The sequence below is a fragment of the Lithobates pipiens genome, unplaced genomic scaffold, assembly GCF_037356315.1.
Source record: "Lithobates pipiens isolate NorthernLeopardFrog02 unplaced genomic scaffold, aLitPip1_a1.2 Scaffold_22, whole genome shotgun sequence".
In the NCBI taxonomy this organism is placed as follows: domain Eukaryota; kingdom Metazoa; phylum Chordata; class Amphibia; order Anura; family Ranidae; genus Lithobates; species Lithobates pipiens.
Genome location: NW_027507784.1, coordinates 192,350,343 through 192,371,548, shown reverse-complemented (window position 1 = coordinate 192,371,548; position 21,206 = coordinate 192,350,343). Strand labels below are relative to the sequence as shown.

At 44.3% G+C, this 21,206-nt stretch overlaps 1 protein-coding gene across 3 annotated transcripts in view; it reads left to right on the top strand.

Annotated features, from left to right (window-relative positions):
* ARPC1B (actin related protein 2/3 complex subunit 1B) overlaps nt 1–7,246 on the top strand; it is a 91,523-nt gene extending 84,277 nt beyond the window's left edge. For all 3 annotated transcript variants that reach the window (XM_077448760.1, XM_077448761.1, XM_077448759.1), the window contains 2 exons: nt 3,809–3,899; nt 6,486–7,246. In XM_077448760.1, coding sequence (XP_077304886.1) covers nt 3,809–3,899; nt 6,486–6,524 — 130 coding nt within the window. In that variant the 3' untranslated portion in view covers nt 6,525–7,246. The remainder of the gene's footprint in view (nt 1–3,808; nt 3,900–6,485) is intronic.
* Nucleotides 7,247–21,206: the final 13,960 nt, after the last annotated feature.

Here is a 21,206-nt window from a genome sequence, read left to right as displayed (position 1 = left end):
CGCTGTAATACTGTGTAATATTGCGGCGTTTTGCCGGTGGTTTTAACCCTTTCTCGGCCGCTAGCGGGGGTAAAAGCGTCCCCGCTAGTGGCCAAAATGCACCGCAAATCCGGGGATGGGAGCAATCTTCTCTATATCTATGCATGATGGTCACTTTGTGGCTGACTACTTCTGTTGAGCGTAATTGATTTTCTCACTTTGGGTGGAGCACAGTTTCTTTTGGAGCACAATTTTTAGACACAACGGTGTTGGAATAAGATTGAACTGTTTTGGATTCATTACACATCGTTTTTATCTATATAGGATTAGTTGAAATGATAGACTTTTGTTATTATTCATTTTGCCTTTTTAGGTTGGACTACATCAATTTTTTTTCCCTTTTTGATTTAATATTTTTACACTTTCCAATGATCAGTTATTGGTTGTATTATTTTATGTGTTGAAGTATTATTTTATTATTCACGTCATATCATTTCAGGTAGCTGTCTTTTTTTTTTACCTTCACACAGCCATTAATTATCTAAACTGCTCGCAACAAAAGTGATTCCACACCTAATGAAAATGTTCAAATTGGGCCCAAAGTGTCAATATTTTGTGTGGCCACCATTACTTTCCAGCACTGCCTTAACCCTCTTGGGCATAGAGTTCACCAGAGCTTCACAGGTTGCCACTGGAGTCCTTTTCCACTCCTCCATGACGACATCACAGAGCTGGTGGATGTTAGAGACCTTGTGCTTCCCACCTTCCGTTTGAGGATGCCCCCCAGATGCTCAATAGGGTTTAGGTCAGGAGAAATGCTTGGCCAGTCTATCACATTCACTGAGACATCCTTTTGATTTATTATTTGAGAGACTTTTTATACCCGGATTGATGAGATGGTGCATACTTTTTATATCATTTAGAATTATTACCAGTGACTTATTCCGTGTTGCCTTTAATCATTTTTTATTTATTTTATTATACATACCGTATTTTCCGGCGTATAAGACGACCTTTTACACGTAAAAAAAAATTGGCCAAGAAGCAGGGGTCGTCTTATACGCCGGGTCAGCTCCTCGGATGCCGGCTGGGTGTTCGGTAATACTGTATGTAGCTTCGGCTACATACAGTATATACCGCTGAGCCAATCCTGGTGAGCGATGTATTCAAATGAATACAAAGCCTGCTCGGATTGGAGTAACGACCTCTGCCAATCCGAGCAGGCTACTCTGTAGCCTGCTCTGATTGGCTTGGAGAGTCAGAGCGGCGCGGGCTGATGATGTTACAGCCTCTGCCAATCCAAGCAGGCTTTGTATTCATTAATAGAATACATCGCTCGCCGTGATTGGCTCCAGCAAATGCAGGAAGAAGGAAGAAATATGAAGCCTCGGAAGCCTCGAAAGCCGGGTCGTCTTATACGGTAAGTACAGATTTAAAAGCATTTTTGTCCTGTAAGATTAGGGGGTCGTCTTATATGCCGGGTCGCCTTATACACCGGCAAATACGGTATCTTTTTATTACACACTATTGTTTGCGCAGGATCAGTATGTATCTTATTAGTCTATCAGCTTTACCCTTAGCTTCTTTAGCAAGGCAGTGGTCGTCTTGGAGGTGTGTTTGGGGTCGTTATGTTGGAATACTGCCCTGCGTCCCAGTCTCTGAAAGGAAGGGATCATGATCTGCTTCAGTATATCACAGTACATGTTGGCATTCATTGATTCCTCAATGAACTGTAGCTTCCCAATGCCAGCAACACACATGCAGCCCCAGACCATGACACTCCCACCACCATACTTGACTGTAAGCAAGACACACTTGTCTTTGTACTCCTTACCTGGTTTTCACCACACACGCTTGACACCATCTGAATCAAATAAGTTTACCTTGGTCTCATCAGACCACAGGGCATGGTTCCAGTAATCCATATCCTTAGTCTGCTTGTCTTCAGCAAACTGTGTGCAGGCTTTCTTGTGCATCATCTTTAGAAAAGGCTTCCTTATGGGACGATAGCCATGCAGACCAATTTGATGCAGTATGCAGCGTATGGTCTGAGCACTGACAGGATGACCCCTCACCCCTTTAAACCTCTGCAGAAATACTGACAGCACTCATACGTCTCTTTCCCAAAGACAACCTCTGAAAATGATGCTGAGCATGTGAACTCTACTTCTTTGGTCAACCACGGCGAGGCCGGTTCTGAATCTATCTTGTTAAATCGCTGTATGGTCTTGGCCACCATACTGCAGCTCAGATTAAGGGTCTTGGCAATCTTCTTATAGCCTAGGCCATCTTTATGTAGAGCAACAATTCTTTTTTTCAGATCCTCAGAGTTCTTTGCCATGAGTTGCCATGTTGAACATCCAGTGACAAGTATGAGAGAGTGAGAGCGATGACGCCAAATTTAAAACCCCTGCTCCCTATTCATACCTGATACCTTGTAACACTAACGAGTCACATGACACCAGGGAGGGAAAATGGCTAATTGGGCCCAATTTGGACATTTTCACTTTGGGGTGTACTCACTTTTGTTGCCAGCAGCTTAAACATTAATGGCTGTGTGCGGAGTTATTTTGAGGGGACAGAAAATTTACACTGTTATACAAGCTGTACGCTCACTACTTTGCATCATAGCAAAGTCTAATTTCTTCAGTGTTGTCACATGGAAAGATATAATAAAATATTTACAAAAATGTGAGGGGTGTACTCACTTTTGTGAGATACTGTATATTTGCATCGCCCTTGTAGCCAGTTTTCAATCCATGTACTCACCCTATGGTCCATGCCAACGGACCTTATTTTGTATAGTAAACGTTTATGGGAAACTGTGTCAAATGCTTTTGCAAAGTCCAGATACACCACATCTACGGGCCTTCTTTTATCTAGATGGCAACTCACTTCCTCATAGAATGTTAATAGATTGGTTTGGCAAGAAAGATTCTTCATGAATCCATGCTGATTACTGCTAATGATACCGTTTTCATTACTAAAATCTTGTATATAGTCCCTTATCATCCAATATAAGAGCTTGCATACAATTGATGTAAGGCTAACTGGTCTGTAATTCCCAGGAATGTATTTTGGGCCCTTTTTAAATACTGGTGCTCTCCTCCATGTTCTTTGTTCCTAAGATTTTATCCCAATTTATATCTTCTAGCAAAGTTTGTAGTTTAGGGAAGTTGGCTCTTTTGAAATTAGGTGTCTTTGTATTCCCCTTATGTTTCCTATTTGTGTGATTTATACTGAAGCCAATTGACCTGTGATCACAGTCTCCTAAATCTTCTACTTATTTGCCTTTGGCAGGAGAGTTGCTCCTTGGACAGGTACATGTCATTATATTAAGTCAGCAGCTACAGTATTTGTAGCTGCTGACATTTATTTTTTTGCCCCATGCTGGAACGCCACTTTAAGCAAAAGAAGTATCCTGGAGCTTGCTTTTACCTGTACTAATACTTGATAACCAAACAAATGTAGACGAGTTTAGTAGAAGTTACTGGGAAATGTCTTCTCCTCTCCCAGGAGATCACATTAGTTCACAAACGCTTGTAACCCAGTATTACTAAATCCAGAACAGTATAATAGCAGAAAAAAAGTGGAGCTGCTAGCGGAAGCACGTCCAATATACTAAATTGAACAGGTTTTTAAAAAGAAAAGGCAGCCTATGTAACTTCTTTTACTTGATGGCATTGTATTGGGTTTCACTTTAAAAATCCTCAGGTGCGAAGTAATCCTATGGAGATCCATTCACTGAGTTACATGGTTTAGTTATAATGACTGGTCACAAGATTAAATAAAAAGACCCTTTGTTTTTTTTTGTTTTTTTTACTTTCAGTCAAATCTCTGTGCTGAATGGGGGAAAAGCAAAATGCTCCAAGTTCTGCACCACTGGAATGGATGGAGGGATGTGTATTTGGGACATAAAGGTAAGCAATAATTTTTTATCTTTTATGTACCTGGTACATATTTTACTATAATCATATATTATGAATTAACCAAATATGTTTTTGTTCTGTTTTTGAATGCATTGTAATAAGTGTCAGCACCACCAGCTGCACCAATTCTCAGCTGCCTCTGGTGTATAATGGAAGGTCTGCCACCCTGGCTGCCAGTACCATTGGCAGACCTCTCATTATTTCTTACTGTGCAAAGCCTCTGCATTTTTATAGTGTAGTATATTTACTCTTGTTCAACATGCCTACAGCTTAAAAGCAGAGTCGGACAACAGTTCACTCTACTCGTTTAGTTGTCTGTTCTGCATCTCAGAGTAAGCAGTCTGTCTTTTTCAGCTTCTCTGCTCCCAGCCCCGGCCTGCTTCGTGTGGTTGTGATATATAGTATGATTTTGCTATTGTGGTACAAAGGTTGAGCAATGGGGAGGTGGCTCTAAGCTGTTAGCCTTTTGTGGGAGAAGGGGGTTAGTATATGGGCTCGTTCACTCTGAGGTGACCTGTGTTTTTCCACACCGGATAAATGAGAGGTCACCGCTAGGGCCCATAGAAAATAAATGATTTCTATGTACCCCATTCACACCACAATGCTGGTGTGATGTGCAGTGCAGCATGGGAAAAAAGACCACATTTCACTGGATGGAACTACACATCACCACACTACAGCACAATGCAACAAGCTGCTGTGCAGTGACGAGAATGAAGTTTTGTCACTATGTGATACTTCAAATAAAGTACAAAAAATCTGTGTGATGCACTGAAACACTCATCATATCACTATCTACCAAAGCTCACTATGACAGCTGCCCGCATGGTACGTTCTATGGTACGGGCTATTATGAACTTAGCCTCACTCCCTTTACATTGACAGAACAAATTACATCAAATTAAACCAGGCAGACACAACTCAATCAGTGTTTACACACCTACTGAGTGTGAGTGTGTCTGCAGGTAGACAATTAATGAGTCAGGTCTATGTAAATAAAATAGATTGCGCAGTCAGAGTGTAACATGTGTGAGCTTAAATTGGTAATAAAGCTTAGTTTTTTGTGTTTTTTTTAAATAAACATGGTATACTTAGCTGTTCTATGCAGTGGTTTTGCACAGAGCTTCTCCATCCCTCTTCTTTTCAGGTTCCCCGCTGGTGCTCCTCCCCCTTGAGAAGTGCCCCTAGGGAAGGCTGCTTGCTCTGCTGCTTTATGCATCCATAAGACCCCTTTCACACTGAGCCACCCCGGGCATCAGCGGTAAAGCGTTAATAGCAGCGCTATTCGGCTGCTAGCGGGGTGGTTTTAACCCCTGCTAGTGGCTGAAAAGGGGTTAAATCTGCCTGCAAAGCGCCGCTGCAGCGGCGCTTTGCTTGCGGTATAGCAGCGCTGCCCCATTGTTTTCCAAGGGCAGGGGTGCTTTAGGAGCGGTGAGTTCACTGCATCTAATGCGATCCAAAGAAGCTGCTGGCAGGACTTTCTGATGCCCTGCCAGTGCACCGCTCCAATGTGAAAGCCCTCAGGCTTTCACACTGGAGTGAATGGAGCCACTGTTTCAGGGAGCTTTGCAGACACTATTTTTAACGCTATAACGCCTGCAAAGCGCCTCAGTGTGAAAGGGGTCTAAGACATAGAATGCATGAAGGTAACAAAACTTCAGCCTTTAGAACCACTTTAAAGGCCCGTACACATCTGAGCAACACAGGAGCGTTGCATGTTTTTGTGCGTCTTTGGAGCAACACCATTCACTTGAATGGGTTGGCCTCCTCTGCAAAAACGTACCGAAGTAGCTCTTGTACACATTTTTGTAACCATCTTTGGCTTCTTTTTGAATGGTATATTTTGGGGATGTTTCAGTGAGTTTGTCACATGACAAAACACTTGTTTCTTTAGCATACTTGGGCTGCCATTAACAATATATGGCAATCAAGCCCATTTTTCAGGGTTTTGGTGCATTTTTAGGGAGACCTGGAAGAACGGGCAGAATTGTACGATTCTGCCCCCAATTCGAAACCGGTCAGATGTGAACAGGGCCAAAATGAAATGTGTGGTTTAAAATTAAATGTATGGTGAGACGGGAATAAAAATGTAACCCAAGTTTTAACACTTCTCCACTCTATGCAGAAATGACAAGCAAAAACTTGTTGGCTTGAGTTGACCTTAGTCAGCCATAGTGATGGGCCAATCAGAATGTTTGGAGATGGAAACACTTGGACTACCCCAGAGTCCTTTGGCCACAATATAAAGGTTTTGAAAACCGCTGTAAGTTTTTTTTTTTTTTTTTTTTTTTTTAGGTACAAGTTTTTTTCTCCAAGTGACAGCTTCCATGGGCCCCCCCATGTAGCAAAATAAATGAAGAACCCAATTTTGTAGCATTAAAAAACCTGCAACACAGCTGCAAATCTTTTCACCTGAATTGAAAGAGAAATTATTGTGCTGCCAATCACTGTTCTTTGCTAATAAAAGAATGAGGTTGAAAAGTTTGCTTTACACCCCAAAAATAATACAAATGTGTAGATGAGTGTGATTGTAACAGTGTCATTTTCTCCTTTTTTTTTTTTTTTTTTTTTTTTTAGAGTCTGGAATCTGCAATGAAAGGTTTGAAAATAAAGTGATCAAGACAAGAAATAAAACAATGCATACGAGACTATCCTTTGGCATTTCAATGTATTTCTATATGCAGTGCTTAATTTTGGCCAGTGTAAATTGATACATATGTTTTTTGATCTATCAACCACTTAAGGACAATTGAAAGAGTATATACAGTATATCATATCCAGTGTTTGGCTGTACAGACAGTCACATATGAGATATCTGAACAGGGTTGCTTTTGCCACCCCAAGCAAACCTGTGGAACAGTGATCCCTATTGCTGCCTGTTAAAGCAGAATGAAACCCACAGATTTAACTGTTTTCCAAAACGCAGTTGCATTCATGCCGTGTGTGAGTTACATGTGTTCCTGGACCTGTTAATGCAAGGTGTGTCACTGTGCTACAAACCTTATTATTGAGTGCATTTGTGTCAAGCTTTTTATGCGCTACTGGTAAACAGGGCATTTTGTAAACTGCTAAATAAAAAGCATTATCTGCATTATCAAATTAACGCATTTTGAATCAAATGCGCTCCACAGAAAAAAAAAAGAAACTCCTATAAAATGATAACCTTACAGAATTATACTGCTAAAGTTCTGGCCCTAAAGTGGTTAATACTGCACAAATAACATATGCATCATTTGAAATGTGAGAAGTTTTAGTCTGGGCTGATATATAAAGTGGGAGCAAATATCTGATTTTTGCTATGGATAATCAACTTGGCATGTGGATTACCTTTTTCAAAAGAGAGAAAAACTGCACTACAATTAGTGGAAATTAGCTATGAACCCATAGCAACAAATAGGGGATGAGCCAAACACCCCTCGGTTAGGTTCGCACCAGAACTTACGAACAGGCAAAATATTTATTCGGACACCGTTAAAGTCTATGGGACAGGAACATGAAAAATCAAAAGTGCCCATTTTAAAGGCTTATATCCAAGTTATTGCCATAAAAAGTGTTTGGGGACCCGGGTCCTGCCAAAGGGGACATGTATCAGTGCACAAAAAAGTTTTAAAAACACAAGTTTTTTTTCAAAAGCAGTGATTTTAATAAATGGGGCCTCTTCCCCACAGCCCTTGCCTTGGTTGTGGGGGTCTGCGGGTGGGGGGCTTATCGGAATCTGGAAGCCCCCTGCCGTGTAAGCAGACTTACATAGTGTGGGGCATGGACTCAGCCTCTTGAGCCATGATTGGCTAAAGGCACCCTGCCTTTGGCCAATCATGGCTCTCACAGCAGAGCGCGCTGTAATTGGCCAAAGCATGCAGGTCAGGTGCATGCTTTGGCCAGTCAGCAGCCGTCAATGCAGTGCGATCTCGCAGTGGATTGACTGTCTTGCAGTTCATTATGGTGGGCGCTCGAATTTCCTGCAAACGCCCCATAATATTCTAAATTCGGCAAACACCCGATGTTTGAGTCGAACTTACATTCAACTCGAACATCAGGCTCATCCCTAGCAAGAAATCAGAAATATGTCAACCACTAGTGGCATTAGGAATAAATATAGCTTATGCAGCTATGCAAAGCTTATGCTCTTAAAACCATATGCATTTTTATAAAACATTGTACTAAATTTCTTGACAAATGTTTACATATGTAAACAAGAATGTGTACATTTTAAGTAAAACTGTTTAAAAAAAAAAAAAAAAAGTGTATTGCTTTTTCTTAAAACTACCTTGGTAATTATGTATAGAGCAAGGCCTCTTAGGAAATGTGATATCTGCTCTTCGCAGGACTTTGCAGTAAATACTTCATACTGCACCTGCATTTTTTATCCAATTAACCTATTTATGGCCATCCGACACATATGTGCAAGGGCAAAAAGGTGAGCTTCAATGCCCGCACACCACGCAACACATATGCATCCAATCAAGTTACCACTGTGACAGTAGTCCCATGATTGCCAAAGGGATTAATAAAACTGCAGTTTCACGCTTACTCCTAATGTAGGTGGTCAGATATTATAGCAAGCTTATGTGTTCTTCACCTATAGCAGCCCCCTTTCCCATAAGGCAAGCAGGCCTACTGATACTCGGTTGCCCCCAGGTCTTATACACAATGCTATAGTGTCTGGCTACCATGCCAGGGCATGCGCAACTAAGCAAAACCAACAGGCTCTTGTGGTTCGCAGACGGGCAAGGTTCATAATAATCAGGGTCAACATCCACAGTCAAAAAGCAGGCAGAGTTCAGGGAATATTTGATATCCCATCCAGGGCCGCTGATAGGCCAGTACAACTGGCTCTGCTGTACCGGGCCTGACCAGCAGGGGGGCCCGGGCAACCTGAACTGCAAAATTTTATGTATAAAAAAAAAAAAAAGTTCCTCCTCCACGATCAGTGCCCTACAACCTCCCCCCCCCCCCCCCAGCGCCCCCCTCCTCAAATGAAGAGGAGACCGCGCCATGCCTCGGATTCGCAGCCCACACAGAGAGCCCGAGGCACTGGCAGTGGGGAGGAGCGAGCAGCACCAAAGTGGAGTGACACCTGTCGGCTCAGTGATCCGGGACTAATCCCCTTCTCTCTGTGGTCGCGTCGCGCGGCCGTTCTGATCAGTCTCGGCAGCGGCTGTCACTCACAGCCAAGCAGAGTGAAGCCGCCTCCCCCTCCTGCATGCACATCACTGTGTAGACATAAAGGAGGAGGGGGAGGCGGCTTCACTCTGCTCGGCTGTGAGTGACGTGACCACAGAGACAAGGGGATTATTGTGCCGGGTCCCGGATCACTGAGCCAACAGGTGTCACTCTACTGGGGTGCTGCTCGCACCTCCCCCCTGCAATGCCGCTGCCTTGGGTCCTTAGGGGAGTCTGTGCACTGTAGGGGGGGGTCTGTGCACTGTGGGGGGGGTCCTGCACTGTAGGGGGGGTCTGCACGGTAGGGGGGGGTCTGCACTGTAGGAGGGGTCTGCACTGTAGGAGGGGTCTGCACTGTAGGGGGGTCCTGCACTGTAGAAGGGGTCCTGCACTGTAGGGGGATCTGCACTGTAGGGGGAGGGGTCTGTACTGTAGGGGAAGATTCGGCACTGGAGGGGAGTCTGTACTGTAGGGGGGTCTGTACTGTAGGGGGGTCTGCGCTGTAGGGTGGAGGGGCCTGTACTGTAGGACGGTCTGCACTGTAGGGGAGGGTTCTGTACTTTAGGGGGGTCTACACTGTAGATGGGGGTCTGTATGGTAGGGAGGGGGGGGTCTGCACTGTAGGGGGTCTGTGTAACATGCAGGAGGTCCAGAGCTGTGAGGGGCTGTGTAATGTAAAGGGGTGCAGGGTGCTGTGTAATGTAAAGGGGTCCAGAGGTACAAGGGCTGTGTAATGTAAAGGGGTCCAGAGGTTCAGGGTGCTGTGTAATGTAAAGGGGTCCAGAGGTACAAGGGCTGTGTAATGTAAAGGGGTCAGGAGGTTCAGGGTGCTGTGTTATGTAAAGGGGTGCAGAGGTACAAGAGCTGTGTAATGTAAAGGGGTCCAGAGGTGAAGGCTGCTGTGTAATGTAAAGAGGTCCTTAGGTGCAAGGTCCTGTGTAATGTAAAGGGGTCCAGAGGTGCAGGGTGCTCTGTAATGTAAAGAGGTCCTTAGGCGCAAGGTCCTGTGTAATGTAAAGGGGTCCAGAGGTGCAGGGTGCTGTGTAATGTAAAGAGGTCCTTAGGCGCAAGGTCCTGTGTAATGTAAAGGGGTCCAGAGGTGCAGGGCGCTGTGTAATGTAAAGGGGTCCAGAGGTGCAGGGCGCTGTGTAATGTAAAGGGGTCCAGAGGTGCAGGGCGCTGTGTAATGTAAAGGGGTCCAGAGGTGCAGGGTGCTGTGTAATGTAAAGGGGTCCAGAGGTGCAGGGTGCTGTGTAATTTAAAGGGGTCCAGAGGTGCAGTTGTGGAGAGGGGGGTACACAGTAGTGACAAAAAGATATTGAAGGATGCAGAGGTATGCAGGGGACACAGTGGGTGTTTTTACATTTTATGGTGGGGGGGGTGACAGATATAGGATCCGCCCCGGGTGCCAAATGCTCTAGGTACGCCCCTGCCCATCTCCCCCCCCCCCCCCCTTGTTTGGTAAAGTTTTTTTTGTTTGTTTTGTTTTTTAAATGTGCTATGCGCTCATTGCGCTGTGTTCATTCCAGTATGCGGCTGCAGGGGAGGGACTCTTTGCTGTATTTCGGGCGCGGAAGAATACGTCTTCTGCACCTGCTCCGCACACCGCACAAGTCCCAGCCAGCATATAATATTATGGTGTTGCGGAGTGATATTCCCAATCCTCTATCTCTCTCTCCGCGTGACAAGAACTTAGTAGCAGAGTGAGAGACGACTCAGGCGAGCAGAGAGAGCAGGGGTCGGGCGAATCGATTGAGTCGAGATCTTGTGGACAATTACAGGTGACAAGGTGAGGTGTATGCTTGCTTGGGGGGGATTGAAGTTCAACATCTGCAAATGCAATACATACCCTGCCAATACCCAATACTCTGCAATACTTACCCTGCCAATACTCTGCAATACATACCCTGCCAATACTCTGCAAAACATACCCTGCCAATACTCTGCAATAAATACCCTGCCAATACTCTGCAATACTTACCCTGCCAATACCCCACCAATACTCTGCAATACATACCCCGCCAATACTCTGCAATACTTACCCTGCCAATACTCTGCAATACTTACCCTGCCAATACTCTGCAATACTTACCCTGCCAATACTCTGCAATACATACCCCGCCAATACTCTGCAATACATACCCCGCCAATTGTTTCAAGGCGGGGTCTGGGAAGGGGCAATGGGTGGGGCCAGGGGTGGGGCTGAAGGAGGGACCAGGGGCAGGGCCAGGGTGGAGCTGAAGGGGGCCCCATCAGGTAGGTTGTACGGGGCCCCATGATTTCTATCAGCGGCCCTGATCCCATCCAAGGTTGTCAACGAGGTAATCCAATTTAGCAGGGCAGACAAACGGGGAGCTTGATCAGGTATTACACACGCTATTACAAGCATGAGACTGCAGGCTTGGCTGGCTTAAATCAGGTTTTGGTCTCTATCCAGAGACTGTCACCTTGCAGATGCTGAAATGAGACCAGCAGCTATCAAGGAACCGAAGCATTACACGCTTCTGACATGCAAATAGTATAGGAGAGCCCTGCCACATGACCTGTCCAAGTCACGTGACCATTTTTGTTTTTACCTCCCAGGCTCCCCACAAATTCATTAAAATTAATGGGGCTTCATTTCACATCAGAAGATGACATAAAACACTTTTGTAAACAATATGTCTGTGCTTTATAAATATGTCTAAGGATTTTTGCCAGTGCCAAGCTAAAGACTGCTTCATAAATAGGTCTCTATAGGGTCAGTGTCTGCAGGCTTTGGTGGACAAATCCAGCATGCAGTTTAAAACGCTTCTGAAGTAAGGTTCAGTTCGCACCAGAACCTGCGAACAGACCTAAACTTCGTGTGAACTTTAGAACCCTATTAAAGTCTATGGGACTCGAATGTTCAAAATCTAAAGTGCTAATTTTAAAGGCTAATATGCAAGTTACTGTCCTAAAAAGTGTTTGGGGACCTGGGTCCTGCCCCAGGGGACATGTATCAATGCAAAAACAAGTTTTAAAAACTGGCGTTTTTTTCGGGAGCAGTGATTTTAATAATGATTAAAGTGAAAAAATAAAAGTGTAATGTTCCTTTAAATTTCATACCTGGGGGGAGTCTATAGTATGCCTGTGAAGGGGCGCATGTTTCCCGTGCTTAGAACTGTCCCTGCACAAAGTGTAATTTCTGCAGAAAAAAAAAGTAATTTAAAATCACTCGCAGCTATAATGAATTGCTGGTGTCTTGTCATATAAGGTCCCCCATCCGATAGTGTCCGCTGTGTACTGCGCATGCGCAGTACACAGCTAGACAGATTCCGAAAATTGCCGAGGATGAATGGCGCCTGCGCCGTGAGTCCAGGTTCCATCCCCACTATTCAAGTGGACATAGAGTAGGAATATAAAAGAGCCGAGCGCAGCGAGGCGAGCGAAGCTCGCCCGCGAGGAGCCCTCTAATATTCACAACCCTATGTCCACTTGGATGGTGGGGCCACCACCTCCACTCATGGCGCAGGCGCCGTTCAACTTCAGAGATTTTCCGAAGCTTCGTCCGCCCCGTACTGCGCATGCGCAGTACGGGGCGGATGCTATATGATGGCCGGACACTATATGGCACAACACCGGCTCCCATAATACAGAGAACACTCATTGAAAGTCATTGATTAAAAAAAAAAGCATGGGGTTCCCCCAAATTCAATTACCAGGCCCTTCAGATCTGGTATGGATATTAAGGGGAACCCCGTGTCAAATTGAAAAAAAAATTGACGTGGGGGTCCCCCTAAAAATCCCTATCAGACCCTTTATCCGAGCGCGCAACCTGGCAGGCCGCAGGAAAAGAGGGGGGGACGAGAGAGTGCCCCCCCTGAACCATACCAGGCCACATGCCCTCAACATTGGGAGGATGCTTTGGGGTCCCCCCCAAAGCACCATGTCCCCATGTTGATGGGGACAAGGGCCTCATCCCCACAACCCTGGCCGGTGGTTGTGGCGGTCTGCGGGCGGGTGGCTTATCAGAATCTGGAAGCCCCCTTTAACAAGGGGACCCCCAGATCCCGGCCCCCCCCGTTTGAAATGGTAAGGGGGTACAAAAGTACCCCTACCATTTCACAAAGAAAGTGTAAAAAATTGTTAAATAAGGCAAACACACTTTTGAAAAATTCCTTTATTAAAAGAAAGAAAAAAAAAAGATTCCAGGGGTGGTAATCCACTCTTGCTATCCAGCGATGGATGATCATCTCTCCGGGATCCAGCGATGGCTGATCTGATCCAGTGACGGGTGATCTCTCAGTCCAGCACAGTCCATCCATGCATAACGCAGGTTTCCTTTACATCAGAGGGGGGCGGGGTCACCCATACGTCATTGGGGAAGCCCGGTTTCTCCACTAGCGTCAGAGGGGGGTAAGGTCAGGAGACGGGTGGCCCACCCTCCTCATATAAGAAACGTCAGGCCGCCGGGATCCCACAGTGTCTCCGACAGTGGAGACAGAGGATGTATGGATGGACTGCGCTGGACTGAGAGATCACCCGTCCCTGGATCAGAGCAGCCATCGCTGGACCCCGAAGAGATGATCATCCATCACTGGATAGCAAGAGTGGATTACCACCGCTGGAATCTTCTTTTTTTTTTTTTTTTTTTATTTACTTATTTTTAATAAGGAAATTTTTCTAAAGTGTGTGTCTTATTTAACTATTTTTTACACTTTCTGTGTGAAATGGTAGGGGTACTTTTGTACCCCCTTACCATTTTAAACAGGGGGGATGGGATCTGGGGGTCCCCTTGTTAAAGGGGGCTTCCAGATTCTGATAAGCCCCCCGCCCACAGACCCCCACAACCACCGGCCAGGGTTGTGGGGATGAGGCCCTTGTCTTCATTCAACATGGGGACATGGTGCTTTGGGGGGGACCCCAAAGCATCCTCCCAATTTTGAGGGCATGTGGCCTGGTATGGTTCAGGAGGGGGGGGCGCTCTCTCGCCTCACCTCTTTTCCTGCGGCCTGCCAGGTTGCGTGCTCGGATAAAGGGTCTGGTATGGATTTTTAGAGGGACCCACACGTCAATTTTTTTTTTTTTTATTTGATGTGGGATTCCCCTTAATATCCATACCAGACCTGAAGGGCCTGGTAATTGAATTTGGGGGAACTCCACGCTTTCTTTTTTTTTTTTTTTTATCAATGACTTTCAATGAGTGTTCTCTGTATTACGGGAGCCGACAATTAATTATAGCTGCCAGTGATTTTAAATGACTTTTTTTTTTTTCTGCAGAAATGACACTTTGTGCAGGGACAGTTCTAAGCACGGAAAACATGCGCCCCTTCACAGGCATACTATAGACACCCCCCAGGTACGAAATTTAAAGGAATATTACACTTTTATTGTTTCACTTTAATCATTATTAAAAACACTGCTCCCGAAAAAACGTCAGTTTTTTAAAACTTTTTTTTGCATTGATCCATGTCCCCTGGGGCAGGACCCAGGTCCCCAAACAGGACAGTAACTTGCATATTAGCCGTTAAAATTAGCAATTTAGATTTCTCCCACAGACTTGTACAGGGTGTTCTGCTGCTTTTCGAATTTGCTGCGAACACCCCAAATTGTTCACTGTTCGCCGAACAGGCAATGTTTGAGTCGAACTTCGACTCGAACTCGAAGCTCATCCCTATTCTGAAGTCAATCAGAATTAATTGCAGGTGCATTTGTTGACCTTCTTCTGACCTGCATCTGACCTTATTCAAGTTGCTTTAGCATTCCCATAGACTTGTATAGGGAGAATATCGGTACTGAAGCAAACAAAAGCCTATTGACACTAGTCCATAGTATTCTTGCAGCACTACCCCCGAAGGAGCAGCTGAAAATTTACCCAGCTTCTTTTCCCAGTAGATTGCCCCCACAGCGAGGATCACAATCACTCTTTTCCTCAAAAAACAATCTAGGAATGTTCTTTTTTTATTTTTGGAGTGACTGATTTAGGGTTGAGGGAATTGAGTGGGATACTCCAAAAATTAGAACAATGTACAGGTTGAGGACAGTAAACTTCTTTCTAAAAAGCTGATGCAGAAGTCCTTGTAATAGCAAACTGCTGATTTATCTTATAGTTGAAGCAGTTAAAGCACACAAGATTTTTCCTTGAGCGCAATTACAGCAGACTTGCAATGTCTCATAGGACTTGCAGTTCTGCAACAGCTGTAGGGCCACAGGTTGAGCACCCATGCTCTAGCACAAGAGGTGTAGCAGCAGCCAAAAAGTCTCTAAGATCTCTCACATCAATCTGTACTCACAAAAGTCCACGGAAAGTTAATTGCCTCCTTTCAACTTCGATGCAACACCTTTCTTCAGTCATACCAGACTAAATCTTCGGATGACAGCTCCTCAGTCAACTCTCTAGCTTAAGCAGTACAACAAAACAAATACTCTTGCACACAATGTGTTAGCCAGACAGTTCAGAGTTCAGGGTGGACAATAGCTTTCGGCCTAGCTGCCCTCTAGGATAGGGCTATCCTAGGGATATCCTAGCAATCAAACAAGAAAACAAATAAATTTGTTAAAGGATAATGCACAAGGCCGGTGCATCCCCTCTTTTCTAAGAAAAAACATAATAAAACTACTCACAAAGGTAAATGGAAATTCACACTTAAAATAGTCTTTGACTTGTGACAGTCTGTCCACTGATAGCAGTCTCCAGATCCTAAGAAGAGGACGTGCAAACCATTGCCTTCTGACGTGTTTCGAAGGTTACACCTTCTTCTTCAGATCCTAACAGTGTTCATTTCTTACAACTACTTGAATACATGTGCTCATCTAGGAGGTACAAATCAGACTGACTCCAGTGCCCCTCCCATGTAGGTAGGCAGTTTGCAGGCGGACCTTGGCTCAGCACCTTGGAAACCCCCTGTATATGCATACACACACCCACACATACGAATGCGTTGAAGGCATCCGTGCATAGAACAGAAGCACATGCTTGCACCCAAGAGTGCTCATCTAACACCCCTGTTGCCAAACTAGCCCATATGCACAGCAAAACCACATACTAGCAGATCCACACAAGAGGTGACATACCAGAGTGCATGGATAGCCAGTCCTGTGCCCCCACACATATGGCCACGTGTACAAGCAAAATGTGTGCAAAGATTATGCACAATCGCCTGTACACAGAAGATCTCAGGGAGCAAACTCAAACAAAACAACAGTAGCAAAAAAGGTACCCGCATTGGCATTCATACTGACCCAGCGGAGACCATATCAAATCAACCATCCAAGGGAATAGATCTTATCTCTCTTAAACTTCATACTATACTATGCACCATCATTTACCTCAGAGTGCTGCAATACCTATAGGCGGCAGATGGAACTCACCCCATATTTGTTACTTTTGCAATCCAGACAGCGGAAGTAGAGTCTGGACATCATTTCATGTGCGCCCGCTGTCGCGCTGAATCTGTCAACAGTTTTGGATACCTTTTGCCATATTGTTGGAGGTGTACTATAGGGGTCAAAGGCAGACAAATCTGTCATTACAAATACACCAGTGGCACAAGGAGGGACAGCGCCTTTCCAGACTCACAGAGAAAGAAACAACCACACAAATAAAAATGGAGATAGAAGAAAAGGGAAAAGGAAGAAAAGACTTCTAGCCCTTGATAGTAATTCAAAACAATCGCCTCCTCCACACTGCACATGTCACAGTCCCCCTAGGAAATGCACTTACCAGATGATACTGGGTTATACGCTTCTCTGTCAATGAATGATGTCTGCTCACTGCGTACACTCCGTCAGATGATCCTGGGTTATACACTTGGCTTGCAATGGGTGTTGTCAGCTCTCTGCATGTAATCCAGCTAAAGGTTTGCTTGTCACAAGAGAACAAAGATACACATAGCATAATCCAGTACTAAAAGGTATTTATTATAGTTTCCTCAGGGCTTTTTTTCAGCGGGAACGCTGGGGGATCTATTGTCACTGGGGATCTATTGTTGCTGGGGTGGTATTTTGTTGCGAGGAGGTCTGTCGTTGTGTGTGGGGGGGATCTATTGTTGCTGTGTTGGGGTCTGTTGCTTCTTGGGTGGGGTCTATCAAATTCCATACAATTTAGTAGCACAAAATGATACTTTGTTCTGTATTCTCTAAAAAGGGGTGGTACTGGGAGGTGGGTAGGGGGTGGAGCCAAGAGACAGTGCTCTGAGGTGGGTGGGGGCAGAGACGAAGGGTCACTCATAAGGGGTGAGTTCCTGCACCTATTCTCTGAGGGAAAAAAAGCCCTGGGTTTCCTTAAGATTGCACACTTATATTTGGAATTCAAAATAAGAGCATGTAACAACAATGTATCACAAGTCGATATTCCTGACTACCTCTCACTGCTCCAGCGGTGTTCCCGGGTACGACCATTGTTGGCTTTCCTGCTCACCTTACCCGGGAACACCGCTGGAGCAGTAAGAGGTAGTCTGGTATATCGACTTCTGATACATTGTTACATCTTTTATTTTGAATCAGACATCATCCATTGACAGATAAGTGTATGACCCATCTGGTAAGTACATTTCCTAGGGCAGTGATGGCGAACCTTGGCACCCCAGATGTTTTGGAACTACATTTCCCATGATGCTCAGCTACACTGTAGAGTGCATGAGCATCATGGGAAATGTAGTTCTAAAACATCTGGGGTGCCAAGGTTCGCCATCACTGTCCTAGGGGGATTGTGACATGTGCAGTGTGGAGGAGGTGATTGTTAGACATGTGCGGTTCATTTTGTACGAATTTCCGAAAATTTGTACATTTGGAAGCATCTGAAATACAAATTTCTATGCTTCAGAATTGTATACGAAATTTTGTTGCCAAATTTCTGATCCAAATTCTGTTACAACCAAAATGTGACTGGTGTTTTATGACCAATCAGAGGTTTTCTTCTGCTGCTGAGTAAGGGTTGGGAAAATTACCTTTTTTAATATGGGAGTGGGAGATTGGTATTGGTAGTCGATGAGAGATTCAGAATCAGACAAAATAAGAATGTTCGTTAATATCGTTTTATTATTGTTATAATAATTACGATTATTCGTTATGATGAGGTTAAAAAACCCAGGAAGTCAGCACAACAAAGGGATGGTGGGAGCCCCTCGTAATGAGCACAGCAGGGGTACAGCCCCAGGATGAAGTCAGCACAGCACAGGGATGGTGGGAGCCCCTCATAATGAGCACAGCAGGGGTACAGCTCCAGGAGGAAGTCAGCACAGCATAGGGATGGTGAGAGCCCCTCATAATGAGTCAACGACTGCCATATTGAGAAAGGTATTTTTTGCTTTTTAAAGTCATCATAACGAACGTCAGGTTTGTTAACTTTTCGTAACAATTACGAACGAAAATTCGTATTTCGTATGAATCCAAATTGAATTTCGGACACGAATTAAATATAAATTAACGACTAACACGAAACAGAACAAAATAAATTTATTGACGGCGCACATGTCTAGCGATTGTTTTGAATTACTATCTGCAGCGTTTTTTCTATGATGGACAATCTTACATTTTACATCTGCTTCATTTTATATATAAAGGGGACTTCATAATTCTTTAACTATTTTAGTGAACTTTTAACAAATCCTGAAACGTACCCCATTCAAAGTCGTCCCTGTACTACTTTAGTCTGCCTTTGATGCGAGTTGAAGTCCATAGACCTTAAGTTTACACAGACATCCCTTGAAATTGCAGTAACATCGCCTTAGGGAAACATCTAGTATGCATGATGCCTTCATTTCTTCCAGTGCTTTGAAATTAAATGAAAAGTTCTTTATCTATTCCCTACATTTATTGTTATAAATTTTAAAATGTTCTTGATTTTTAAAGTTTATAATTCTGGGTCTGTGGACAGAAAGGAGTAATATTGTTTTGTAAAAAAAAGCAAGAATACCTTTGGGCTGCTTTTACACTGAAGCGATTTACAGGCGATATAGCGCCCGAGAGCTTTCACACTGGAGCGGTGCGCTGGCAGGATGCCAAAAAAGTCCTGCTGCAGTGGCGTTTTGCGGGGGCATTTAACCCTTTCGACCATTAGTAGGGGTTAAAAGCGTTCCGCCAGCGGCCTAAAAGGGCCGCAGAAATGATAGTAAAGCGCTGCTAAAAATAGCAGCTCTTTACCACCGATGCCCCCAACGTCCCAGTCTGAAAGTAGCATTAGGGAGGAACCATTTAAAGAAGGCTCATCTTTGTGAAAAAGTAAATTCATGGGCATTTATGTGAGTGTCTATAGCTCCCTGATGCTTCTGGTAAAGTGATTGCAATTAAATGCTGTTTTTGCCAGTAATTGCTAGACCATTGTTCCTACTTTTTATGGAAAGTCTACCGCCAGGAATGGTAGCAGCTGATTGGAGAAAAGCCAATGTAGCACCAATATTTAAAAAAGTGCCAAAATACATCCCTGGGAATTACAGACCAGTCAGAGGGTAGTGATAATTGGGGAGTACTCAGAGTGGTCAGGGGTGGAAGGTGGGTCCCCCAGGGTTCTGTCCTGGTACCTATCCTATTTAATTTGTTCATAAACGACCTGGAGGATGGGGCAAACAGTTCAATCTAATTTTCAGACAATTCTAAGCTAAACAGGGTAATAACTTCTCTGCAGGATGTGGAAAACTTACAAGGAGATCTGAACAAATTAATGGGGTGGGCAACTACATGACAAATGAGGTTGAATGTGGAAAAATAAAAAATAACACATTTGGGTGGCAAAAATATGAATGCAATCTACTCACTGGGGGGAGAACCTCTGGGGGAATCTAGGATGGAAAAGGACCTGGGGGTCCTAGTAAATGATAGGCTCAGCAATGGTATGCAATGCCAAGCTGCTGCTAACAAAGCAAACAGAATATTGGCATCACCTGGAGTACGCTGTCCAGTTCTGGGCACCAGTCCCCAGGAGGGATGTGCTGGAAATGGAGCGAGTACAGAGAAGGGCAACAAAACTAATAAAGGGACTGGAGGATATTAGTTATGAAGAAAGGTTACGAGCACTGAACTTATTCTCTCTGGAGAAGAGACGCTTGAGAGGGGATATGATTTCAATTTACAAATACCATACTGGTGACTAGGAATGGGCTGTACGGACCCCTGTTCGGTTCGCACCAGAACTTCCGAACACTGCAAAAGTTTGGACCCGAATAAAGGAACCCTATTAAAATCAATGGGACCCGAACGTCAAAAATCAAAAGTGCCCATTTTGAAGACTTATATGCAAGTAATAGGGCAGACAATGGTTATAGGGGGTCCGGGTCCTGCCCTGGGGGACATGTATCAATAAAAAAAAAAAAAAAGTTTGTGAAAAACATAATTTTTAAATGAGCAGTGTTTTTTTTTATTTTTAAAGTGAAGGCCTGAAAATGAAAAATCCCTTCCAATATAGTGCCTGGCGGGTCCCCTTGTAAAGTGGCAGATCTGTACCATCTCTAGACTCTGCTGCAGCAATAATTGCATTTATAAAGCCAAGAAAAATGAAATTTTCCCTGCGAGCTGCCTTTATTTTGCTCAGCAACAGCTGGGGAGCCAGTGTGTATGATGAGGTCACAATGTAGTGCACTGGGAACAAGATTAGAGATTTTTTTAGGTTACATTCAGTTTGACTTTGTATATAAGTAACGGGTGCGTAAAAATTGGTCTTAGGGTTACGGTGGGAAGGCGCCACCGACACCCAATCGAGGTAATCTTGATGAAAGCAAGGATTGGCCTTACTGTAAAAAGTTGCAATGATATGCACCTGTCAAACAGGTGCAGAAAAATTGGTCTTTGGGTGTTGCTGGCGCCTTCCCACCATAATCCTATAGAGGTAATCTTGATAAAAGCAAGACTTGGCCTTGCTGTAAAAAATTGCAATAATATGCACCTGTCAAACAGGTGCAGAAAAATTGGTCTTTGAGTGTCGGTGGCACCTTCCCACCGTAACCTTATAGATGTGCTCTTGCTGAAGGCAAAAACAATTGCAATGATATGCACCTGTCAAATAGGTGCTGAAAAATTGGTCTTTGGGTGTTAATTGTGCCCATAAAACCTATACCAAAAACATTCTTCCAGATGAAATGATTGAACACCCGCAAAGCTAGGCAGCCTCGAAGTCCTGCAGAGATTCCACATCCCAAAAAGACTTTTAACCAGTGACATCGGCATCAGGCTGGTAATCCA